This window comes from Strongyloides ratti (assembly GCF_001040885.1).
Source record: "Strongyloides ratti genome assembly S_ratti_ED321, chromosome : 2".
Lineage (NCBI taxonomy): Eukaryota > Metazoa > Nematoda > Chromadorea > Rhabditida > Strongyloididae > Strongyloides > Strongyloides ratti.
Window position 1 is genome coordinate 5,410,793 of NC_037308.1, and position 26,062 is coordinate 5,436,854.

At 22.0% G+C, this 26,062-nt stretch overlaps 11 protein-coding genes across 11 annotated transcripts; 5 read left to right on the forward strand and 6 right to left on the reverse strand.

Annotated features, from left to right (window-relative positions):
* Positions 1-2,193: 2,193 nt before the first annotated feature.
* Positions 2,194-3,191, reverse strand: SRAE_2000171200 (Protein phosphatase 1 regulatory subunit 7; the record flags this gene model as incomplete). Its single annotated transcript, XM_024652697.1, has 2 exons — positions 2,194-3,042; positions 3,099-3,191. 2 exons carry the CDS (start codon positions 3,189-3,191, stop codon positions 2,194-2,196), a joined length of 942 nt encoding a protein of 313 aa, XP_024506247.1.
* Positions 3,192-3,283: 92 nt separating this feature from the next.
* Positions 3,284-3,565, reverse strand: SRAE_2000171300 (Hypothetical protein; the record flags this gene model as incomplete). The annotated part of the gene is made up of 1 exon (XM_024652698.1): positions 3,284-3,565. The coding sequence occupies one exon, from the start codon at positions 3,563-3,565 to the stop codon at positions 3,284-3,286; it is 282 nt and encodes a 93-aa protein (XP_024506248.1).
* Positions 3,566-3,956: 391 nt separating this feature from the next.
* On the forward strand, positions 3,957-5,164 carry SRAE_2000171400 (Hypothetical protein; the record flags this gene model as incomplete). The annotated part of the gene is made up of 4 exons (XM_024652699.1): positions 3,957-4,113; positions 4,163-4,513; positions 4,557-4,914; positions 4,972-5,164. The coding sequence occupies 4 exons, from the start codon at positions 3,957-3,959 to the stop codon at positions 5,162-5,164; spliced, it is 1,059 nt and encodes a 352-aa protein (XP_024506249.1).
* Positions 5,165-6,477: 1,313 nt separating this feature from the next.
* SRAE_2000171500 (Cathepsin D) lies at positions 6,478-7,720 on the reverse strand (the record flags this gene model as incomplete). Its single annotated transcript, XM_024652700.1, has 2 exons — positions 6,478-7,603; positions 7,659-7,720. The coding sequence occupies 2 exons, from the start codon at positions 7,718-7,720 to the stop codon at positions 6,478-6,480; spliced, it is 1,188 nt and encodes a 395-aa protein (XP_024506250.1).
* Positions 7,721-11,725: 4,005 nt separating this feature from the next.
* SRAE_2000171600 (Endoplasmic reticulum lectin 1) lies at positions 11,726-13,371 on the forward strand (the record flags this gene model as incomplete). Its single annotated transcript, XM_024652701.1, has 2 exons — positions 11,726-11,809; positions 11,860-13,371. The coding sequence occupies 2 exons, from the start codon at positions 11,726-11,728 to the stop codon at positions 13,369-13,371; spliced, it is 1,596 nt and encodes a 531-aa protein (XP_024506251.1).
* A 228-nt stretch (positions 13,372-13,599) lies between these two features.
* SRAE_2000171700 (Adrenodoxin-like protein, mitochondrial) lies at positions 13,600-14,128 on the forward strand (the record flags this gene model as incomplete). The annotated part of the gene is made up of 2 exons (XM_024652702.1): positions 13,600-13,817; positions 13,864-14,128. The coding sequence occupies 2 exons, from the start codon at positions 13,600-13,602 to the stop codon at positions 14,126-14,128; spliced, it is 483 nt and encodes a 160-aa protein (XP_024506252.1).
* A 269-nt stretch (positions 14,129-14,397) lies between these two features.
* SRAE_2000171800 (Tetratricopeptide-like helical domain-containing protein) lies at positions 14,398-15,980 on the forward strand (the record flags this gene model as incomplete). Its single annotated transcript, XM_024652703.1, has 3 exons — positions 14,398-14,838; positions 14,884-15,570; positions 15,615-15,980. The coding sequence occupies 3 exons, from the start codon at positions 14,398-14,400 to the stop codon at positions 15,978-15,980; spliced, it is 1,494 nt and encodes a 497-aa protein (XP_024506253.1).
* A 600-nt stretch (positions 15,981-16,580) lies between these two features.
* Positions 16,581-16,956, forward strand: SRAE_2000171900 (Hypothetical protein; the record flags this gene model as incomplete). Its single annotated transcript, XM_024652704.1, has 2 exons — positions 16,581-16,689; positions 16,736-16,956. The coding sequence occupies 2 exons, from the start codon at positions 16,581-16,583 to the stop codon at positions 16,954-16,956; spliced, it is 330 nt and encodes a 109-aa protein (XP_024506254.1).
* Positions 16,957-17,057: 101 nt separating this feature from the next.
* On the reverse strand, positions 17,058-18,320 carry SRAE_2000172000 (Zinc finger, C2H2-like domain-containing protein; the record flags this gene model as incomplete). Its single annotated transcript, XM_024652705.1, has 3 exons — positions 17,058-17,960; positions 18,005-18,130; positions 18,171-18,320. 3 exons carry the CDS (start codon positions 18,318-18,320, stop codon positions 17,058-17,060), a joined length of 1,179 nt encoding a protein of 392 aa, XP_024506255.1.
* A 4,866-nt stretch (positions 18,321-23,186) lies between these two features.
* Positions 23,187-23,958, reverse strand: SRAE_2000172100 (Hypothetical protein; the record flags this gene model as incomplete). Its single annotated transcript, XM_024652706.1, has 2 exons — positions 23,187-23,685; positions 23,738-23,958. The coding sequence occupies 2 exons, from the start codon at positions 23,956-23,958 to the stop codon at positions 23,187-23,189; spliced, it is 720 nt and encodes a 239-aa protein (XP_024506256.1).
* Positions 23,959-24,153: 195 nt separating this feature from the next.
* SRAE_2000172200 (Hypothetical protein) lies at positions 24,154-24,764 on the reverse strand (the record flags this gene model as incomplete). The annotated part of the gene is made up of 2 exons (XM_024652708.1): positions 24,154-24,619; positions 24,664-24,764. 2 exons carry the CDS (start codon positions 24,762-24,764, stop codon positions 24,154-24,156), a joined length of 567 nt encoding a protein of 188 aa, XP_024506257.1.
* Positions 24,765-26,062: the final 1,298 nt, after the last annotated feature.

The window sequence follows — 26,062 nt, forward strand, 5'->3', positions numbered from 1 at the left end:
CTTTTAAAAACGTTTTATAGAATAATAAAAATGAAAAAACAGAAATTTTATAAAACTAACAAACACAAGTAATAAAAAGCAAACAGACTTATATATTAAATAAAAGAACATCTGCACCTTTCTCAAGAATGCATTATAACACAATCAACATATAGTAATAAACGACTGTTACTTTTTAATAAATCTTTGATTGAACTTGAAATTTAAAAGTTTTGTTAGGCTAAGTAGCGGCAAAAAGTTAGAAAAAAATTGCGTTATTATGCACGTAGATAGATATGAGATGTATGCAGAGAAGTACACTATTATATTATATTATAATAACTTATCTTTACAATCTAAAATAATTATCAATAAATACATATATAAAAGCACCTGTTATATGAAAAACAATCATATGTGTAATATATATATAAATAAATTTTTCAAAAAAATTATTTGCAATGTCATTTTTTAACAAAAAAATTATGGAAAGTAATTATGTGTAATTTTATTAAAGAAAAAAGTTCATATACAAACATTCTTCTTTTATATATATAAAAGTTATTATTTTTCTTATCATACAAAAAAAAAAACGTTTATGCGCATTAAGAAATATTAAAATTTAACAATAGAAAAATGGTATCGATAAAGTAGTAAGATGATAATTTTTCAAAATTACTCACGTGGCAAGATATTTAAAATATACTTATTTAATTTGAAAAAAATAAAAACAAACTTTTCTTTAGTAACTTTTGTCATACTTTTAAAACAAGATGATAATTTTATTACGAAATGTATTTTTAGTACATATTCCTAATGGAATTTCTTAAACTAAACAAAATATATGTAAAAGAAATAAAATGTTATATTCCTATATAGAAATGTACTATAAACATTAGAAACATTCTTTTTATCTTGAAATACTAAGCTGATATTTGGTGCATTTTTAAAGTAAAAGCAATACCAGACCGTTCATGAAATAAAAATATCAAATTTATACGGCAATATATAAATATACATTTTAAAATGTTTAGATGTATGTAATAATATTAAAAAATATATAATATATATTATGTTTTATAATAAAATTGTTATTTAATATTAATCAGTAATATTTAGTATCAATTTGATGATTTCAAATGATATCAAATTAACTTTTTGATTGTGTCGTTTTTTACACAAAATGTGTGAGAATAATTATTTAGTTATTCGAAAATTAACTATAATAACAAGTAATCTTTTAAATACCGATTACTGCAACTATAATTATCATGATTTAGAAGTGGGCAATTATTCTCTTCATGATAATAGTAGTAGTATTTCGATGAAAAATTTAAAATTTGGGAAAATGAATTACATTATTGTATATTTATCTTTTAGCGTATAAAATTAGGTTGAATTTTACAAGTGGAAACCCCTTTTATTATTTGTTAGAATTTTAAATACAAGCATATTTTTTTTTAACAAAAATGAAATGTTTTTTGTAATTTTTTCTTCTTACATTTAAAAAGTAGAAAAAAATCTTTCTATGATTTTTAAAAATTTAAAGTTTTTTATTTGAAAAAATTGCTGTTTAATTTGTAATTTTTTCGATGAAATTTTCAAATAATTTTTATGTTTTGTATTGCATATAAAATGTATTAGAAATTTTTGTAAAGAAAAAATTTTTAATTAGTTGATTTTAAGATTATAAAATAAGAAAAAATTAAAATAAGTTATTTTTATGATACGTAATATAAATAAAATGTATTAAAAAATTTTTTTATGAAAAAATTTAAGAAGGCACCACTTCTAAAAGAAATCATAAAATTAAATAAAAACCATTTTTGTTTGAAGAAGTGTACTCTCATCTAAGTGTGTATATTTTCAGGGTAAAGTTAAAATTTTTATACGTTAAAAATACTTTTTATTTTTAAGTCTTTTAAGCTGAGTGAAGACATCCGTAAAGCAGTACTTTTTATCAACTACATTAAAGATTACCCCTAAAATATTTTTTTACGATGTTTTAAGAAAATTTACATTAATTAAATAAAATAGTTTTATAATTAATAATAGTCATACACATAACTTCATGGTAATTGCATAACCGAACAAGAAATATGTTAATGTATTTTTTGTTTTTTAAGTTAAACTTAATTGTGTTTCACAAGCAAAATAAAGCTACATACAATGCTTAAAGTATTTTTAAAAAATTATTCCTTCTTCAAATTTAATTTAAACGCGACAAGCTGTGGCATCCAATTGAGAAAGTGAAGGAATTGAAATTATCACTTTTCTTCGATAGTTAGCGGGATCATTAGTTTGAATAGGATTTCTCTCAAGATACAAAGTATCTAATTTCTTAAGTTTTCCAAGGTTATTTAGTGATTGAATATCTTCAATTTCATTGTCATTAAGATAAAGGTCTGTCAAATTTGTCAATAATTCAATATTAGTTATCTTTGAAATCATATTTTTAGACAGGTCTAATAATTCAATAGAAACAACATTTTCCAAACCTTCTAATGACTTAATTCCTTGTTCCGAAATGTGAAGTTCTCGTAAATTACTTAATGTACATAAATTTTCAATTTTTGTTATACGATTGGCAGCAAGACCCAAAATTTCCAACTCCTTCATCGTTTCAAATCCCTCCATTACTTTAATCTTATTCTTTCCAAGATGAAGTTTTTTCATATGTTCCAAGTGAGAAATATTTTCAATTTTTGATATTTTATTGCAACCTAACTCTAGTTGAGCAAGTTTTAAATTGTTTTCCAAACCCTCAATTTTTTTAATTTTATTATAAGTCAAAGACAAATCCTCCAGATTAACCAAATTTTGAAGACCTTCAATCTTAGTTATTCTATTTTGACTTAAGTCTAAAACACGAAGTTTTGTCAATTTATCCAATCCTTTTATAGCAGTTATTTGATTATCATATAAATCAAGAGTCTCCAAATTTGGTATATCTAATTCAGGAATTTCCACAAGTAAATTTTGACGCAGTGATAAATATGCTAAATTATGGAAACGGGATACATCAGGAAACACCTTCAATCTATTGTTAATCAATTCAATAGCCTATTTACAAAAAAAAAAAACAATAAGACTTTACTTTAGAAATATACAAATCTTACGTCTTCATTCTCATCCAAATCATTAAGATTTACAGGTTCATTCAATTCAAATTCAATATACTCAACATCTTTAGGCTCTTTAGTTTCACTCATTTCTCTAACTTTCCCTGAAAAAAAAACTTTTATTATATTTTGTACTATAACATCTACAATAATAAATTTTAAAAAACGAAAATTAAAAAAATCTATTTAGGTGGTTGAAATGGATCACTCCATGGTCGTAATCCTTGAGCATGATCCTCCCTTGTTCCATGTAATAATTTTCTTTTCTCCATCTGACATTCTTTATAGTAATCTTTATTAATTTTTGGTTGAATTGTAACTTCGTAAACAGCAAAACTTGTCAATAAAACAACTCCGAATACAGCTACTGTTCCTAGTGATGGTCTGGTTATGGAATCTAACAACGGAAAACGGGATTTCAATTGTAGAAAAAGTGGGGGTTTAACTCCTTTAGGTACACGCATTTTCAAATTATATGAAAATAAAATGATGAAATTTTTTGTAATGTAAGATAATTAGTAACAGAAAAAATTAATAAACCTTATTCCAAAGTATTTCGCTAACCAAAAATCATACAACAAAATTAAATATACTATATGTAATAATGTTCATCTTAAATATTGGTTTTCATCTTTCTTTCGTTTTATGGACACTCTGGCATAAATTATATTTTCTAAAGTTGAAAAGTGTAGTTTAAATAAATGAAATATCAAACTACTGTATCTTAAAATAAGTAATGTTTTAAAAAATCTTAAGATAAATTTCAAATTTTCAATTTTGAAAAATTTGACTACAAGTAAAAGTAAAAAATGAAAAAGTATAATTTAATGTATAGGAGGAAAGAAAAATATATAAATGAACAAGATTATACAAAAAAGGAAAACTTCAAATTTGATATTATTTAGTATAATACTTTTTATATTAACTTCTCAGGTATATTCTTTATATTATACGTATACAAAGGGCAATGAAATATTATATAATCTTTATTTTGATCCCTCCAATCATTTAGGTATGTTTTATAATCCTTTTTTAGTTATAAAAAAAAAGTGTCAATATAGAGGGTGACTGTATAACAAAAGAGGCACAAACATATTATTCCTATTTTGGTAGGAGAAATAAAAATTATCAAAGTAGTTTTATACGACAAAAATGTGTAGTTTGGGAGAATGCAAGAATTGTTTTTACAAATAAAATGAAATTTTATAAAAATTCAAAGAAAGAATCAGATAAAGAAAAAGTAAAGAATTTGAATTTACCAGAAGTTGAATGGGGAAGTAGTGGTTATTGGAAACATAGTGAATGTAGAAATGTAAGATTACCAAAAAATCATCCATATTATAAGGCAAAAGGTGTATGGGATGAGAGTAAAAAAGTTACACATTCATTTCAAAGAAGAAATGGAAATGAGAGTATGTTATCATTATTTTTTTTTATTATTAACTAAAATTATAGAATATCGAGCTGGTTGGAATTTCGGTCCCTGGTGTTATGTACTTATAAGTTCTCCTTCCTTAAGGGGCCAATTGTTAAAAGAAAAACAAGATCATAGTTGGTACCTTAATACAACTCTTAATACAGATTTGTATCCAATGGCTTGTTTTCCCATTTGTATGGGAAAAGGAGAAAAACGAATTTCTAATTTTGGTTTAAAAAAACAAAAAACAAATATGATATTTAATAGGAGGGCTATAAATAATATTAATAGACATTTTTTCAAAACATTTTATTATGGAATGATGCAATATTATCGGAGAACATCCGACCGTATACATGCATCAGATGATTTCATAATGTTTTACAAAACATCAATGTGGGCTGGTTTTATAGTGATAATTCTTACTATAATAATAGTATATATTTGTTATAGACTTGATATATATGAAGAAAAACTTGATAAAGGTGACAATTCAGAAAAACAAATTGACAATTTAGATTATTTTTTCGATTTTCAAAAAGACGAAAATGTGGAGAAGGCAAAAGAAAACTTACGAGAAATATTATTAAAATGTCAAGGGATACAAATTAAAAGACTAACTAAATTAGCAAATGAAGATACTTAAAAATTGTAGTATATGTTGCAGAAATTATAGTTTTTTTTTTTTGGTGCTATTCAATTTTAGTAAAGGAATTTTCTTAAAATAAATTAAACATATTTTCATTTTATTTAATTGTGATTTTTTTAACAGAAAAAAAAATCTTTGTTTAGTACTTTTTAATATCAAACTAATTAATATGATGATAGAAAATATAAAAAAAATTTTCAGAAATTCATTATAAAAAGAAAAGATTGTAGAAATGAAATATGTACTGGAAATAATTAAGTTAAACTTTTTAAAACAAAATTACCACGTAATTGTAGGAAAAACTTTTTTTAGAAAAGTATGTTAAGATTTCACAAAAAGACTTTAAACTCTGGAATTTTGCAGAAAGAAAAAAACTCAATAAAATTTTAGGAAATATATCAATTATAAAAATAAATTTTTAGTAATTGAAAGTATAATCACTAAATCGGTATATGATTGACAATGATATAAATTATTTATTAAAAAAAATTTAACTCTTGAGATCAAAAGACAGGAAATTTTTTTATAGTCAGAATTAAAAAAACGTTGTAAGACCACTTTTGAAAAAAATTTGATGTTTAAGATTTTGTTTTCGAAAAAAAAAATTAATATAATTTTTTATACAATGAAGAGATTAACAATCTGATTTCACAAGAAGATGGAAAAGAGTTTGGGGAACATGTTATTAAAAGATCAGAAATTAATTCAAATATTAAGAGTAGTTTTAATAATTCAAAAAAGTATAAACTTTAAAAAATATTTTATACTTTAATATTTAAAAATAAAGTTTTATAACTTTTTATTTAAAATAGTGATATTAACTTTCAGATCAGAAGATTAATTTTGAGACATTATCCATGAATCAATTTCATGAAGATTGTCTAAAAACAATAATGTTAGATATTTTTAAATAAGATATAAAAGTTAAAAATAGATTTAATTAACTAATTTTTAATTTATTTTAAAAATCTCATATTAAACTAAATAGAAGTTATTAACAGTCTGTTAGAGAATAACATTCTTTTGAATAAAAAGATATAGAAGATTACCGATAGAGAAACAAGAAAAAGTGAGATATATTTAAGAATATGTTTAACAGACATTTCTTAAATTAATCTGAAAAAAGAAATTAACTAAGATTCAAATTCAGAAAAGAAACGGTTAATAAAAAATGCCACTATCAAAATTGAAAAAGTAACTTTTTTATTTAATTTAAAATATGTATATTTTATCTTTTATTGTTTAGTCATTAAATTTTATAATAAAAACAAAATATCTTTAATATTAAATACAAAATATTTTAGAAACCTTTAAGCAGCTTGAGCAAATCCAACACGTTTATTACCGTGATCAAAGACGGAATAGAATTTTCCAATGAAAACATCACCAAGAATCCATAATGGACCATTTGGTGCTGGAATATCTAATCCCATAAATCCTGAGATACAAACAGTGGTCATTGCTTGGGTAACTTTAAGAACGTAGTCATTTGGTGTAAGAACGAATTGTTGTCCACCAATAGTATAAGTAACATTTGGCATAGTTGGAATTTTGCTGCAAATAATTTCATATTCTCCTTGCATAATTGGAATAGCTCCAATTTGTTTTTGGATCTTTTCAATTTCAGCAGTTGGTCCAGTAAGAAGAGAAGTACCAGTATCAACAATAGCTGAAACTGCTCCACTGACTTGTTGTCCTCCAACATTAACTCCACCAATATTAATTCTCCAATAATCTTCAGCTGTAAGAGATTCCCAAGCAATTTGTCCCTTGTAGTGTGATGAATCCATATCACAAAGTGTCATTTCTCCTCCTTGTGTATTTCCATTCAAATCTCTGTTAAGCCAGAAAGCGAAAACTTGGTTTTTACATACATTTTTGTTTGAGAAAATTTGGTCCATTGGTTGATTAAGTTTATCAACAGAAATTGAATCCCATCCCATACCAAGGATACCATCAAATTTAGCAGCAACAAATGCCATACCTGGTTCTTGCATAGCACAGGCAAATCCTTGAGTTTTATCGGTACAATATCCTGATCCTGATGATCCAAAGCATACGGTGTCAGTATCTACTTTACCAGACATTGATCCAGAACCATATTGAATATTGAAATCTTGATTAGTTGATGTACAAGTAGTTGAAGCAGAACAATCAAATTGTTTATGGAAATCACAGGCAAGATTTGAAATTGGGCATCCTTTGCATGGAAGCCATAAGTTACTACTACCAGTATCAAAAAGAACTTTGAAGTCTTGTGCTGGTGTACCTACAGAGATAGTACCATAGTATTGAGCATTTTCATAATCAGAAAGTCCTTCATTAAATGCAAGATTATTTGGTTTATATCCCTTTACGTGTTTTGTAAGAAGATGTTCACGAAGGGCATTTGGTCTCAATTTTGCACGAATTGATGTATCTTTTTCAAGTGGAATTCTAAAAAAAATTTTATTATATAAAACTTTTTTTTTAATAATAATATTAAAATTACCTAATAATAGCGTCACAAAGAACGGCTACTGCGAGAAATATTAACAATGTTGCTTTAACCATTTTAGTTAAATGACAAATATTAACTAAAAATGAGTTCTTATATAATTGGTTAACTACAAAGATGATTTCTTATCAAACTTTAAAAATGTTAAACTTATCTCTGTAGTCATGACAGCAACATCCTGTATTTTATGACTGATAACAAATATCTTTTCAATTTGAAATGAAATTTTTATTTGTAACGTGAATCAAAATAAAATTATGAATGACAGATAAAATTAACATGATAAAAAGAAACATTTCACTATATGACAAATATAAATAAATTTTGGTAGCTTATGGTCCAAATTATATATAAAGTATGATAAACTATTAAAATATGATTAAAATAAAATGCTTTGCATTTTAATAGCTTATCTTCTGTATTTTAACCTTGTTCATAAATTATTATGAAAAATGATAAACTTCCTACTACATATAATTTACGTATACTCCAAACATTAAATATAATAACATATTTGTTTTTATTTTTAAATATATCAAAGTAAATGAATAAAATTTAATAATATTCAAAAGATTTTTTTCAAAGTTGAAGTTTTTTTTGTTATAAATAAGATTTATTTTATTAAACCAATATTTTAATCAAAATTAGGAAATGAATACAAACTTTAGACATTTTTCACATTCATAAATCTTTGAATCTTTAAATTATTTTATCATATTTCTTACCTTTTTAATTATTTGATCGTTGCTTTGCATTTACCGTATTCATTAATCATAAATTTATTAAATTATGAACTATTAAGTTTACTTTTTAATTTTTAATTTTAATTTATTAAAAATAAAATTATATTTTTATTATTAAATTATCAAAAATATTTTGAATTTTTTAAATAATAAATGTTTTTAATTATTTTTCATAACAGTGATACCATAACGGATCCTAGTTTTTGTACTTTTCGTATTTAAATGATTATATTTGCTTATTAGTTAAAAAAAAAATGTAAACGGAAATATTATTGATATAAATCTTATAGAAATTAATTATATCATAAAGGTAAATAATAATTTATGACATTATCATTAATGATATATTTATTATTTCAGTAAAGGAATTATAAAAAAAAAGAAAGAAATTTTTTTTCAACATTAACTTTGTGCAATTTTGAAATTCTAAAAATTTTAATTAGAAAATTGATGTATTATTTTAATAAAAGTATAAGTTACATTTGTGGTTTTTTTTAACTTTGTATAATAAAATATTGGAATTTTTAAATTTATATAAAAATTGTTGTTATCTTCACAAGAGACAAAAAAATTTAAAAATCACAAGGATCATGGAAATTGATGGCTCCTTTTTTATAACCTACTTTATATTGATATGGAAATTTACAATCAATTAACATAAACTTTTTGTTAAAATTATTTCCATATTTTTCCATAAAACATATTAATGTCTTAATAGTAAAGCTTTAAAAATTTCTGAAGAAGTTTGAAATGATAAAACTACTGGTAATTGAAATTTTTTAATTTCTTCTACATATTTTAAACGTTTTATTTTAATATCATTTTCAATGTTTTATAAATTTAATTCTCTTTTAGGACAAGTTAAATTTACATTATTTAAAACTGGAGGCAATATTTTGTTGTATTTTATATTGTCAATATCATTAATGTTATATATTTTTATATGTGTTTAAATATTTACTTTGATATCTAATAAATCTTTATCCTTATCTGTAAAATTCTTGACAAGTTTAGGGACAAAATAAATTTTTATTATTTTTGAAAAAATATAATTCACTATTACTTTTATTAGAAAATGTTTTATTGCTTTAATTTTTTTTCTGATTTAATTTCAAACATTTTTCACATAAAATTTATTTCAAGAATAATAAAATGAAAACATTTTTTAGAATAAAGTAATTTCAAAAAAGGGGTAAAACAGTAATCTACTAAAATACAAAATTTTATATAATCTCAGTTATCAAAAAAGGTAAATAGTATTAAACATTGTTAAATAATCGTCCAAAATTAAGTATTAATTGATATCATTGTTGAATCTTCTTATATTTTATGTATTAAGATTGTGGAAAAATGAAAAAGATATTTCTTCTAATTATAATTATTTATCCAATAACTTTATTCATTTATGTATTATATTAAAATTGAAATATTGTTACTTTTATTTACAAATAGAATAACAAAGAGATTATTAATATACATGATAAGTTGTTGTTGTATAAAATCCTTAAATGTATGTTAAATTCTGTTTTACAATTAATAAAAATTGTTCATGATAGTGATAATGTTTTGAATATTACTATTATGAGTTGGAAAAGTTAAAAAAACAATTTAGTGGTTCAGTTTAAATAACAAAAAATATTTGACTTTAATGATTATACTTTTGATTTGTTAAACAAATTTAAAAATGAACTTTAATAAAATCAACACAAAGTTTAATACAAATTATTTATCAAAAAGTATTTTTTTTATGTATAAAGATTCTTCACAATATTCAAATTTTAAAAAACAAGTAATAATTTTTAGTAAATATGTAATAAAGTTTCAAATTCAAAATACTTTTATTATTAACAATTTTCATTTCAGAATGAGAATGTATTAGAAATATCTTTAAAAAAATAGAATATTATGGAAAAAAACATTGAAGAAGGCAATGAATCTTTCATATGTGTACAAAAGAAAAAGAAAACTTTATGAAATAGTTTCATACGAGAAAACAAAATTTTTATTTTTTGATTTTTTTTTGCAATCAAGAATTGCTCAATTTTTCCAACTTTGTTTTTATTATTTTAAATCTTCTTCTCATATCATCCTTACCTACTTTATTTTTTTTATTTATTGTCCTTTATCACTAAATAAAATAAATGTTTTTTGCATTTTTATAAATGATAAAACAAAAAATAATTGACCGGTTTTAGTTGATATAAAGATAATTTATACTTATTATCAAATTTTATCAAAACTTAAAATTTTATCAATCACAATGTTTTATTATTAAAATTTTTGCTTCAACATAAAAAATTTATATTAAAAATTAATTCTCCATAAATGATGGCATTCATACTAAGGAAAAAAAGTTAAAACCACTTTAAAAGGATGTAGAACTCGTATTTAGTCTAGAAATTGATTATTCAACTCAAAACTGGTAAGAGAGTTCAATTTTATGTAGCATTTCTTATCCCTTGTAGTTATAAGAAGCACGTACAAAGTTTACATGAAATGCTTATTTTAGTAGAAAAGTAAGATTTTTAAGTATTCTCAGTCAATGGGGCTCGGAATTGTCATCTTTACTTTTATAACTTCAGTAATAATGATTTGACCATCAAACCATTTAACAAAAAAAATGTACAAATGCTAATTTCACTAGTATTTTATAATGTTCAAGAAAAATTTAATTGTCATTTAAGGTATTAGTAGTTGTATCTTAAGAATTGAAAAAAAAATGTCAAGATTGAAATCGATTTTTTGTTACAAATCAAAATAAACAACATTTGTAAAATTATAAAATGAAATTGTTATTTAAAAGAAAAAAAATTTAAAAAAAGATCTAAAAATTATTAGTTTCATAATAGAAAAAATGATTGTTACTTTAAATATTAGTATTGATACTTCATCATACTATATTTTGCTTAATACTACAAAAATAAACATAGGATAAATTTTTTTTAAAATGTTTATACAATAAAAAAAAGATAAAAAATATTTTTGAAAAAAAAATTAATAAACTTTACACTATTTTATTATGTAAAATTAAATATAATTTATTTATATTAAAGTAATTTTTCCATTAATATATGAATTTTCAAACAGACTTGCATTGGAAAAAGGATACTGGCTACATGTCAAATAATAAATATACATCCAATGCACCAATAGTCATTAGATTTATTATAATATAATTTATTAAAAATGTACTTGGTATTGAAACTTTATTTATTTTTACTTATAAAATTAGTTTTTATAAGATCTACTAATCTTTTACACGATGATTCAACAATGTTTTCAATAAAATATAACAAATGGGATGACTTCAATGAAAACATGATTAAAGAAAATAATATCTTAAATTTTACAACACCTGATAAAGAAAAGTATTTGTGTGTTCTTCCAATTGTTAAAACAGAGGTAAGAATTAAAAAAATATATATATAAATGATTTTTAAAAATTTTTTTAGCAAGAAACAAAGTTATCGTCCTATTATGGTCCACATCCATCCGAATTAATAATGCCATTAATAAAAGAAAAAGTATGTTCTTATTTAGTTGATGTTTATTGGAGTTATGAAGTATGTCATGGTAGGCATATCATTCAATATCATGAAGATAGAGAAACAAAAAAACGTGATGAATATTATCTAGGAAATATTGTTTTTCAAACACCTAAAGAAAAATATTTTGATCATCTAAATCCTCCAAAAAAACAAATTCAAGGAAAAGATATTCCTTATTACTCAGTACAATATAGATCTGGAACTATTTGTGATTTGACAGGAAAACCACGTAACACATCACTTATATATATTTGTGTTGAAAAAGCAAAAGATATTGTTATTAATCAAGTTGAAGTTTCTGTTTGTCAATATGAAATTATTGTTGCTACTGATAGATTATGCAGTCATCCTTCATTTAAACCACCAGAGAAAAAGGAACATATGATTTCTTGTTTTTTGAAAGAACCAAAAGATAGAGTGGATCCATATCCTAAAAGATTAGTTTATGAAATAAAAGGAAGAGAACAAGATATAGCAAATGAATTAAGTATGATTGTAAATAATAATATTAAAATAAAAGTTGTTAAGCAAATTGATAATCCCAAGGAAATTCAATTACAAGTTGATGAGGATGTCGATTCAGATGAAAAAAAAGAATCTGAACGTTTTGTAGATTTTGATGATAAAGAAGACTATGAAAGTTTGGCAAATAGTTTGGTTAAATATTCTGACCTACCAAGTATGGAATTTTTTGATGTTGAAGATCAGAGTGATATTCTTACTGAAATTAAACTAAACGATGATATTAATATATTTGACAAGCTTGATGCTAATGAGCAAAATACTATTGCTAGTAATGTAGCAAAGAAAATTAGTTTAAACAGAATAAGAAGAAATTTTTTTAATGGAGAACAATGTATTACTGGTGGAAAAGGATGGTGGAGGCATAGATTTTGTCTTGAATCTCATATTGAACAATATCACGGTAAACCAGGTGATCATGATTATAAAGTTCTTAATCTTGGTTTCTTTGATATTTCATCTCATATAAAGTGGGTTTCAGCTGACAAGTCAAGATTACCAATAACAGATGATGGAAAAGTAATTCAAGTAAGGCAACTTTATGTTGGAGGAAATGTTTGTGATGAAAATAAACAGGCCCGTCAAACTGAAGTTCGTATACGTTGTGACAAAAATTTGTACAACAAAAGATCTGAAGCAATTCAACTTTTTATGGAAGAACCAACTCAATGTAAATACATATTAACTATTATATCTGGAACTTTTTGTAATAGAATGAATGACTTTATACAATATGGATATATTAATATAAATAATGAACAAATTCAAAAAGATATGATAGAAAAAATAATAACAATTTATAATGGATATTCAGAAACAATTAGAAAAGAAGGCCAAAAAGCGGTAGAAAATAAAGAGAATAAAATTAATGAAATAATTCATGATGATTTATAAAAATTTTTTATCCTTCTTATGCTTCGGGTAGTTATTCGTTTAAGCTAAATCGAATTTTTTTAAATTTAATATTTTATTATAAATTTATCAAAAAAAAAGTTATTTCATTTTGTAAATATATATAATTAATAATTTTATTTTATTTTAATACTGAATTCCAAAAATATTTTTCTTTCGTTCTAAGAAATTTTAGTGGAAATGGATGATGAAAATTAATATATTAATATTATGATATCCTTATTTTCAAAATTTCCTATCTCACCCAGGTATACAAATTCATTTTTTCGAAAATTGACAATTACACCACCCCTAAAACATGGTGAATTTGAATGGATAGATCCTAAAGATGAAAGTGAATCTGTTAATATAACATATATTTTAAGAAATGGAACTGAAAAAAATATTAAAGGAAAAATTGGTGATAATGTTATGTATCTAGCACATAGGTATATTTTTTCTTGTAATACTACAAAATATTTATACTTCTTTTAGATATGGAATTGAATTGGAAGGTGCATGTGAAGCATCATTAGCTTGTTCTACATGTCATGTATATGTTGATGGAAATTTTTTAAATAAATTACCAGATCCAAAAGAGGAGGAAGAAGATATGTTAGATTTGGCTCCATTAGTAAAATCAAATTCAAGATTATCATGTCAAATTATTTTATGTAAAGAGTTAGATGGAATAAAAGTAACACTGCCAAAGATGACAAGAAACTTTTATGTTGATGGCCATGTACCAGAACCTCATTAATTATTGTAAAATATTTTTTTTTTTTGCGTTACAAATTATTATCACCTAGATTTATAGAATATATTCTATAGAAATAAAAATTACTCTCTTCTTATAAATGTTATGTAAAATGGTGTATTAAAAAAGAATGTCTGTGTTTAAATATATCTGGCCGTATAGTTTAATATAATCAACAGACGTGGCAAAAACTTAGATATATATATAATAGTAGAATAAGATAATATTCTATAATTTATATTTACTAGATCGCTTTTTAAATTTGTCCTAGGATGGTTTTTCTAAAATCTATTATTATATCAATAATATGTTTACCATATATTTTTTATTGTACTCCTGAAGAACCACACATAACTTTTGAAAGTCTTTATGTTTATGGTAAATCAGCATATACTGATAAAAATTGGGGTGATTGTATTGCTTTTATGTTAAAAGCATTAGAAGATTTTAATTTTTATATGGGAGAAAAACTTTGGTGTAGACAAAAGTGTGCCAAAGAAATTGCTGGTTTAAAAGAGAATCATAAAGTTAATGATGATATAAGTCTTTTATTTCATTCATTAATGTATACACAAGCACAGAAAGCTCTTTGTCTTTTTAGATGTCAAATATGGAAATTTACAGAAGAAAGACCACCAATGAAAAGTTTTGAGGTATATGAAGAATTTCAAAATGGTAAACCATTTGAATATCTTCATTTTTGTTATTATAAAGTTAGTTTTTTTTTAAGAGTTAAATAATTAAAATATAAATTATAGTTAGGAGATTTAGAAAGAGCTGTTAAATATTCATACACAGCAATTGTTGGTAATCCAAAAAATGAAGATGCTTTAGTTAGTTTAAAATATTATATGGAACAGGATAATTTTAAAAGAGAAATGTTAATTGATGCTTTAAAGAAACAATATGAAGAAAGTTATATGAATGGTGTTGAAGCATATAATAATAAAGAATGGAATCATTGTATATATTGGTTTGAAAGTAGTTTAACAGAATTATGGGAAGAAGAGGAGAAGTGTCGTTTAACATGTGAAGATAGAATTGATTTTAGTTCAATTGAAAATGATAATCCAGAAATTAGTATTGTTTTTACAAGTATTTATTATTCTGTTTTATCATGTCAAAATAAATGTATTGAAAAATTATCAAAAGTAAATGGACATAAAATATCAAACTTTTTAAGTTCTTATTTTGAATATTTACATGTTTGTTTTTATAATGAAAATCGTGGACTTGATGTTGGGCAAAGTGTTGAAAATGCATTATTATTAAATCCATCAAATATGGTAACCAGACAAAATAAATTATTTTATATTAATACATATAAAGATTATAAAAATAATGAATTATTTGTACCATCTGAAAAGATAATTGAATATTATACAAGAGATCAAAATGAAAAGAAATTTTTAATGTTTATTGATAATAAATTTAGATATGAAAATGTAAGTTTTTGTTATTACAATCATTAAGTATCATTATATTTTAGTTATGGTTTACTGCACCTACAGATAAATCTATAATGGATTGGTCAGTTGATGTTAAAGACTATTTTGACTATTCACAATTGTCAGATGCAATAATAACAGATGATGAATGTGAATTATTAAAGTTAAGTGGTGAACTTGAATACTTGAAAGCTAAGAACAAATTCCATAAAGATGAATTATTACAAGAGATTGGTGAAAGAATTTCACAAAAATATGAAACAACAGTTATCTTTAAAAGTTTACATTGTAATGAAGAGATTGAATGTAAAAGAAGTGGATTCACATTTAGTCTTGAGAAAGATACGTGTTCAAATTTAGTTAATCCATCTTTCCCTGGTTGTGTTGTAGTTTTTTGCAATGAATAATAATTATACAATTCATTTCATTTACTTTCATTTACACTTACTTAGTAAATTATTTAAAGTTGTTCAATTATTTGATAATAAAATAAAATTTACAGAAATAATATATTGTAAAATTTACAAAGTTTTATGTTTCAGTAAAATGCGCAAATTCTTAAGCTATTATTTTAAAGTTGAAATATAATCAATTATATTTACATATTGTATATTCATTCTTAATTCAAGTTAGGTTTATATCTTAGTTTATATTTTACCATATGCGCTACTCTTATATATTTTTATATGCTAGAGTTAAAAAGGAGTCATGTTAGAGGTTGTTTTATATCACGAGGTCTTTGTGTTAAATATGTCAATATAAAAGTTATATTTTTATTTATAAGGAAAAATAATTTATACTTTAATATTTATTTATATTTATAGATACTTAAAATTATCATGACTAATAATAAATTAAAAACAATACAAAAAGTACATAGATACTATAGTAATGGTATTAAAAAAAAGGATTATAAAAATTCTAGTTATTTTTCTAATAAAAATATTGTCCTTTCAACTATAGGAGTTTCAATAATATTATTTTTAATTCATGTCTTTCTTATAACAATGTCTACTGAAAAATCATCTATTACAAAAGAATTACAAACACCATTTCATTGTAAATTAGCTAGTTTCATTGATTACTTTTGTTTTACAAATCTTCATGATCATTATGGTAAGAAAAAAAAAATATTAATTTTTTTTTAATAATATTTTTATAGAATGTATACAATCATACAGTCATAGATTTATTGCTGTATTTCGTTATGAGCTATATCGTGTTAGCAAATTTATTTTAAAGTTACCTATATTAATTTTATCAACTTCTATAGATATATTTGCATTTTTTGGAGAAATTTTAGCATATAGTTTATCTGAATTAGGAGACAATTGTGGAAAAAATATGAAATTATTACGTGATTTTGCTGATTCAATTGTATAAATTATATAAGTTTAGTTATTTTACAACTTTGTTATAATTAAATACAAAAAAAAATGTGAATATAAATAAGATTATGTAATTAATTATTTCTACTTTTTTTTTTAAACAATTTCACGCAACTTATCTAAAATAAAATGAACTTCTTTTCTTTTTTCATTTATCTCTTTATCAATATTTTGACATCTATTATCTATTTCTTTAATAATTCTTTGTAATTCTTTCTCTTTTTCTTCTTTTTCTTTTTTAATCGTTTGGGCTTCTTTTTCCTTTTCTGAAATATACTCATGACTGTTACGTAAAGAATCCATTAAATCATTGAAACCAACATTTTCATATTTTTTATTCAAAATTTCGTTAACATCTCCACATTTATTATCATTATTATTCAACTTTTCATTCGATGAAATTATACAATCAACTGATTTCATATTATTAAAATCATTTGATGGAGATGAATAAATAGTGGAAAATAATGTAATTGTCTCTAAATCAGATATTTGATTTTCCTCAACAAATTTAAAATTTTTATCAATATCATCCTTTAATAATATCTCTTCTTTTGAACATTTTCTATTAACAGTTTCATCATTTGTAGTTTTTTTTATAGGAACGGCTTGTTTTGGAAAACTTATATTGAAATTTTCACTTGATGCATCTCGTTTTTTTTGCGCAAAATTATTTTCACGGATGCCTGGAACATTTTTACTATTTAAAACAGTAAATCTAGGTGCAGATATTTGATTACATTTATCGTCATTTTTATTAATTACTTCATTACGTACAGATCTAGTAACATGAAAACCACCATCTGTTGATGCTTTACTAAGATTTGTCATTGTTTCACCATTACCATGATAACCATGGCATTTTGTAGGAACAACTATTCCTGAGTCAGTTCCTTCCACAATTTTGCGTTTTTTTGCTGGTACATTATTTAAATTTTTATATTTTGTATTTTTTTGATAAGATTCAACATTTTCATCATGTGACAATGTATTTACATGCTAAAAACTAATAAATTAATTAATAAATATAATGTAAAACTAACATCAATCATGTCATCCTTTGAAAAACATTTGAATTCACAAATATTACAAAAAAAAGTTTGTGACTCGCCATATAAATTTGCTGATCTTATAATATGAGAAATAGTTACACAATGTAACTCATATTCCTTAAAAAAATAATAAAATTATTTTATATAGTTCACTTACTTTATGAGTATAACTTTTTTCTGAATTTTCACAAATAGGACATATTATACTGTCACGTTTAAAAAATGAATTTTGACGTTCACTGGAGTATGGTTTATAATATGCGCCATTATATTGGCGATTTGGTGTATATGCCATTTTCTGAAGCATAGAATTTAATGATTGATTATTAAATAGATCTTATATTTTTTTTATTTGGTATAATATATATATATTTTTGCTATAAGACTAGAAGTCTAAAAATTTAAACTGTAAATATATTAAAAGATGTATCATAATAATTTTGGTTATTAATTATAAAACTATTATCATAAGAAATGAACTTTGATCATTAAATCAGAATACTAAATTACAAATTTATCAAACATAGAAAATTTATATTTAAACTTTTATCTTCTAAAGATATCTTCGATAATATACTTTTAACAAACAACATAATTTATTAATTATTTAAAAAAAACATTTTATATAAATCACTGTTAAAATTAAACCTATATATATATTTTTTTGGTATAATATTTATTTTTCTGTAGTAAAAAGTTAACAAATATTTGTTTCAAATTATGGATATAAAATCAAAGTCTTTTTACATTTTTTTTTATTTATTAATAATATACCAAAGTCCATTTTTATCATTAGTTAAATTATCACAAAATTATTTTCATACATTTTAATTTACTATTTGTAGATACATTCAACTTTATTTTAATTGTTCCATGTATTTTTGTGTTTCTTATACTTTAATTTGATCTATATTTTATCGTATTTTGTCTTCCTGAAAAAATATTAGAATTATGCTACTTAGTAAATTATTTACTACAAATAAAATAGATGAACAGATATCAATGATTTGAGTAAAGAAGATAAAAGAAATAAAAAATATATGTTGTAGATCATTGTATTTTTAATGCTGTTGGAGAATTTAAAAAATTTTTTCTGAAAGTAACTTTGTAAAAAAAGACAGTTTTTCAAACTTTGAATATTCAGAATGTAAATTTTATAGACTTCTGTAAAAGTATATTTTGGAATGTTTAAAGATTCTAATTATGTTATTGAATATGAAACATAAATACAGATTTAGTCTAAAAGAATGAAGGTATTCAACGAGTATACTGAAAATTTTAACAAGAAAAAATTTGCATTTTTCTTTAAAAGTCTGTAAAAGATTCAAGAAAAAGAATAACTTAGAATACATTACATGGTTTTTTTTGATAAATATTATAACAAAGACGATGATAAATTTTATTTTTATTTAAAAATAAAAAATGATTAATATTAATTTAATTGATAGATCGCTAAATTTTGAAAATAAATGTTTGTATGCTGATAAAAAAAACGGAATTTCAGTACTTGAAAAAATATATACGTATATACATTTACATCAATTATAAAATGATATTGGAAATTTTTTATACTTTACTTTCATACACTTCTATTTTTTTTAGTGCATATTATATATTTAATTTAAAAATATTTTTTCATAATTTTTGTTGTTTCTATAAATTTACTATTTTATCTATTCATTTTTTAAACAAAAAAAATTTTTTCAAAAAATAGTGTATATGTGAATTAATTTATAACAACAAAAATATTTAAGTTATAAACTTGTTTTCTGAAAATGTTAAATCTAAAAACAAATTTGCATAAAGAAAATTATTAAACAAAGTTAATTTCTATAAGTAATTATGCTACGTTTTTATATTTCAATATGATATAAGAATTAAAAATGAGATATACTATATTTATATACAAATAAAATAGTAATAATTGAAATATATACTTTATTAAAAATTTTAATAACAGTGATTAAATATATTTACATATTCTGAACTATTATTATAAATGAACATTTTAAAAGGATTAATCTGGGACCAAGCTTATCTTTATTTGACAAGTTTTAATTAAAATTATAAAAAGACAAGAGCTATAAAATATATTTAGAAACTTTTTGCCCTTGTTCATGTCTTGTTTTATAATAAGGATAAACGCAAGTAAACTTCGCAAATATTTTCTGAGCAATTTTTATGCTGAATTTACGTTTAAACTTTTTAAATATCTTTAAACATTTTTAAAATATTAAAAAGAAAACGAATGTTTATAATTGAAAAAATAACAAGCATTGTATCTCAAGAACCATTCAACGTTATAAAAAAATATTATATGAGGATTACTTCTTAAAAGTTAAAACTATCCAAACGCATCAAAACCTATGATGCTAAGAGTACATTTACTTCAATTACGAGTACATTCTCGAGAAATTTTCTAAAATTATGTATCTTATAATATCTCGAATTAAATAAGTTTTATGACATTGAAACTATGTTTAATAAATTTTTTTTAATAACTGATTTAAAATCGTCTGTTAATTTTTAGCTTAAATCATGGAAGTTGAATTTTACATAAAAATAGTCTCCACGTTTGCTCTTAACGTTAAAATTATCACAACTCAAGAAGTTTCAATTTTAAAATGCTAATAATGAAATTTAAAATTCATCCTATTTCAAGAGCTAACGAATGACTACATTTATGATACCAAATTCAAGAAAAAAGTTTTCCTTCTGAACTCTAGTATTATAAACAAAGTCAAAAATCTAGAATATTTTCAGCCAATTTCTGATTCTCTAAAAAAACGTTATAGTTATGAAAATTATTTTTCTAGACCTACTTTTAAATAGAAATCGAATGAAACAAGTCCCATCTTCATAGGATAAGTATTTGCTGAGATACTGAAAAGTCGGGAACAATGAATATTTTAGAAAAATTTCCGCCTTTGGTTATATCTCACTTCAAAATCAAAATAAATGCAGGTAAATTTCTGCAATCGTCTTCAAATTAGTTTTCATATAGGGTCTACCTTCAAAACATTTTTATATCTTTAAGCACTTTCGAGATATAAAAAAATGGTGACAATAGATTACGCGCGAAAATGTACCAAGTTTCATATCTCAAGAACCATTAAAAATAAAAAAATATTTTCAACGTAGGGTATACCTCAAATTATGAAAGAAGCCCAGCGCAACAAATTCCATAGACCTGTGACCTCATTTACTTGAGTTATCATTTAATTCTTAAAACTTTTTTTTAAATATATTTCTTATCATAACTTCATTTCTAGAAGTCCTATGAAGATGTAAATAGGCTTAATGAATTTTTCGTAAAAAAGTGATTTAGAATAAAGTATTTATTTTTAAAATTTACAATATTATCAGAGAAAACGAGATTTAGAAAAAATATTCCACAATTTCGCCCTTCAACTTTGAATCTCTATAACTCCTGAAGTTTCTATTTTCGAATATTGTTGATTATATTCAAAATTTATCCCATTTCAAGAGATATCAAATGACTATAATGGCATATTCAAATTCCAAAAAAATTTGTTAATTTTTGGTCACAGTTTTAGAGGTAAAATCAAAAATCTAGAAATTTTTCAGCTAATTTTTATATCTCTAAAAATAATAAAGTTATAGTTATGAAAATTATTAATCTAGAATAACTTTTGATAAGAAATCGAATGAAAATAGTCCCATCTTTATAGGGTCATTATTTGCTAAGATAGTGGAAATTCGGGAACAATGAATATTTTTGAAAATTTTCTGCCTTTGCTCATATCTCGCTTCAAAATTAAGATAATTGCAATCAGATTCTTGCAATCATTTTCAATTACCTTTTCATATTTGTTCTACCTTTTAAACATTTTTATATCTATAATCACTTTTAAGTTAAAAAAATTATGATAATAAATTGCATGCGCTAAGGTATCAAGCAATATATCTTAGAACCATAATATATTAGAAAGTATTTTCAACGTGGATTAAAATCAAAAAAATGAACTTAGCTAATTGTACTAATTCTAATTTTTTCACAATTTCATTTACTTAAAATATTATTTTGTTTTTGAAACATTTTTTCTAATTACACTTTTTATTATATCTAGAATTGAAGAGATCTCATTAAAATTTGAATATGTTTTATTGAATTGTAGCAATAATGTACTTTAAAATCATCTATTTATATTTAAAAGTTTCAATATTATCATGGAAAGTAAATATATATTAAAAAAAATTTTTTTTTCGTTTTTTAAACTTAATTCACTATAATTTTTAATTTATAAATTTTTTTATATTCATGATTATGATTAAAATTTGTTTTATTCTAAAGACTATAATATTAGTATACTTTTATTCTTATACTCTAGTTTTCAGATAAACGTTTTTGAATTTATAATTGTATTATTATAATAAGATTACAGTAAAAGTTTAAAGTCTAAAACTTTCATAAAAGACTTTATATTATTTGTGTAGTAAAGTTAATATTGTTTTTTAGGCTATTAGTGTAAATATAAATAATTTGACTTTGAATACTCAGTTTTTCATAAATTTAACTTATAAACATTTTTAATAAAATTTGTGTGATTGTGGTTTCTAGTATTTAAACCAGTATAAGTTGTATTGGTTATATCATCTTTTGAATGCCTTTACTTTTTGACTAACAAGAATTCAAGTATAATTTATTAAAATTCTATCTTATGATAAATACTTAAAAGGGGCAATTAAATATAAAAAAGTAATTATAACATTAAAATACATTTGTGCTTTCATAAAGAATATAATAAAGTACAGACAATTCATAAATATTTTTTTTTGATAAGATAACACTATTAATAAGCATGGTAAAATAATTCTTATTTTCCATTTCACAGTATCTTTTACTTATGTACTAATGATAGATAATAAGTTTTTATCATAATAAAAGTATAATTTTTTAAGTTGCAATTATTTTACAAAAATAGATTGCTATATAAAAATTAATAAATTTTGTGTTAGATTTATAAATCAAAAAGTTTGTAAACTTGATAAAATTAAATTGGTAATTAGTTGCTTAATAATAATATAATTTTATAGTATAAATATTTGTAAAATTTAAAATTACATGTTTGGAAACAAAGTTATAAATGATAATATTTTTATTTATATAATTTATTATTTAGTTAAGGACAAACACATTGTTAATAATTTTTTAAAAAATTATTCCATCTAAAGTTAACATTTCTCTTTCTAATTCAAAGTTCTTTGATTTTATTATAATGTCATTTTTCCATATATTTGCCAATTCCTTTTTTACACTACTAGAAAATGATTCAAACATATTTTGTTTTAATCTCTGAAGTTCTATAATTTGTTTATATGCTTTTTTTGCTTCTGGACTAAGATTATCAATTTTTTCTTTTAATTTTTTATCTTTTTGTACTATTGCTTCAAGAAATTTATTGAAATGTCCCATAGCTGATGTAGATAAACGTTCATTTCCCCAGACAGATAATATTTCAACTTTTTCTTCCATTGTCATTGATACATTATTTAATGTTTTTTCAAAAAATTCTTTTTCTTCAGGTAATAATTCTAAAATAAAATTAGCATTTGTTTTATCACTTTCTTCTTTATCAATAAAATTAATAAATCTATTTTGGAGAACTCTTGGTAATTGATATACAAATTCTTTAGTTTCTTTCCAAATACTAAAAATTAAATAATTTATATATTTGATAAAAAAAATTTATTTTTTATCACCTTTTACAATCTTCTAATTTATCGTTATTTGACAATGTCCAAATTTTTTTAAATCGTCTAAGATAAAAAATTGGAAGAATTATGATAAAACTAGGAATTGTACAATCATTTGTATTTATTAATTCCAATGCTTTACCTATTAATTCATTATGATTTTTTTCATTATCAATAGAAAAAATAATTGAAATATGGAGAAAAATAAAAAATATAGTTAATTTCATTAGATTTATTTTATTAAAATAATCATAATAAATACAATTAAGTGATTATTTAAAAGTTAATATAATCTTATTATAGGTAAAGAATGAAAACACGATATGCAAATATATGCTAACGATTATAAGAAATTTAATATAATGTTAGGGAATTGATATAGATCTATATTACTTAACTATTAATAAAATATAAAATCATTTTTATTTTAAATGTTTATTTTTATTTAATATTCTTTTTAAAATAGTTAAAAATAAAGGGAACACTCCAATAATCAATCCTCCGTTCAATATTATTGAAGATATAAATACATTTCTCCATGATAAATTATATTGGTTACATTCTATTGGACAACTATAATGTGCTGTCCAAATTATAATTTTATTTGATTCACCACTAACAGCATCAATTAGTATGGAGATAATTTTTGAAATTGTATTATTTGAAATAATATCATTTTTTAGTAAATTTTCTTTCATTATTAATGTTGAATTTTTTTTTACATTATCCCAATCACTTTTATAATTCTTTTTATGTCTTCTATGAAATTGATCAATATTAATTTGTACTGCAACATAACGTCTAATTTGTGATACAATGTCATTTTCAACAAAACTTAATAATTTATTTAAACATGTTCTTCCATTAGAATCAACTGAACAATTTGACCTTAAAAAATATAAATTATAAATAAGATTTTTTTAATAACATACATACAATCACTTATAGTATTATTGTCACCTATTTGATAATTTTGTGCTTTAAGTTGTATTACCCATAAAAGTAGAAAAAAAAAGGTAAAAAATATTTTCATCTATAATTAATATATATATATATTTTATTAAATTAAAATGTTGATTATATTATATGATTTTAAAAAAAAAGAATGAATAGTTATTAGATTAAAACAAATAACAAGTACATATACATACGTAAATATATTAGAAATGATGATATCAATACTATTTTATATCTTTATGATAATATCAATAAAGATAAAAATGTGAATTAGTCGTTTTAATAAATTTCAAAATATCATTTGAAAAGAATTTTTGTCAAAAAGTATTTGACAACAATTGATAATTACATATTTATCATTTATACTGATACTAAAAATGATAATAATTTATAAATCTTTTTAATATTTTATTTTAAAGAATTGGATTTTCAATTGAATAGAAAAAGATGGTATTTAATTCAAACTTGTAAAACTTTTATATGGAATAGAATGAATACTTTTAAAATTTCAAAATCTATGTTTTTGTAGAATAAATACTATTTTGCTTTTTATCAATAACTTTGTAAAATAATTTTATTATTATAAATGTATTTAATATATTAACAGATTATATTTAATTTAATCACATATAATGATCTAATGATTTTTAATTTTACATACTGTTCATAGTTATTTTTATCTTTGAAATCATGTTTATAATTTTTTTTATACATTCTGTTTAAACTATTATTTATTAATTAAATTTTTTTTTATAATGAAATACTTATTGATGAGTTTTAAAATATTTTTCTTAATAAATAAATATATTATTTTAGAAATAGTATTTATTTGATAAATAATTAAATACCATAACGATATAACAATTTTATTATTTTTTTAAGCTTTTATAGTCAAAAAAAAAAAGAAAAGCATCTTCTTCTAATACGTTTATCATATCATTGAACATTTCTTTGACTGTAAAACTTTTTTACAAGATATTTTATTACTACTAATTTTTAAATTTATTCATGATAAAAATAATTTTTAAATTGAATAGTTTTTAAATATCAATAATTGATAAACCAAATGGCTTGCCAACTTTATATTTTATTTCCCGTGATAGAAAAAAAATTCTTTTCAAGATAGGTTTTGTTGTGGTTTCATTTTCTTATGACTAATGTCTTAAGTCAAGAACTTTTCAAATGACTCTGTTATATTAAATAACGGAAGTTTTTCTTTATAATTGTTTTTAATTAATGTTAGTTTCTATTCTTAAAAAAGTTTAATTTAAATTGTTATTTTTTAAAATTAGATTAAAAAATCTTTAAGTTAATATAAGTTTTTTATAACTTATATCTTAAAAACCAAAAAGTCTCTTTCTAGCAATATATAAT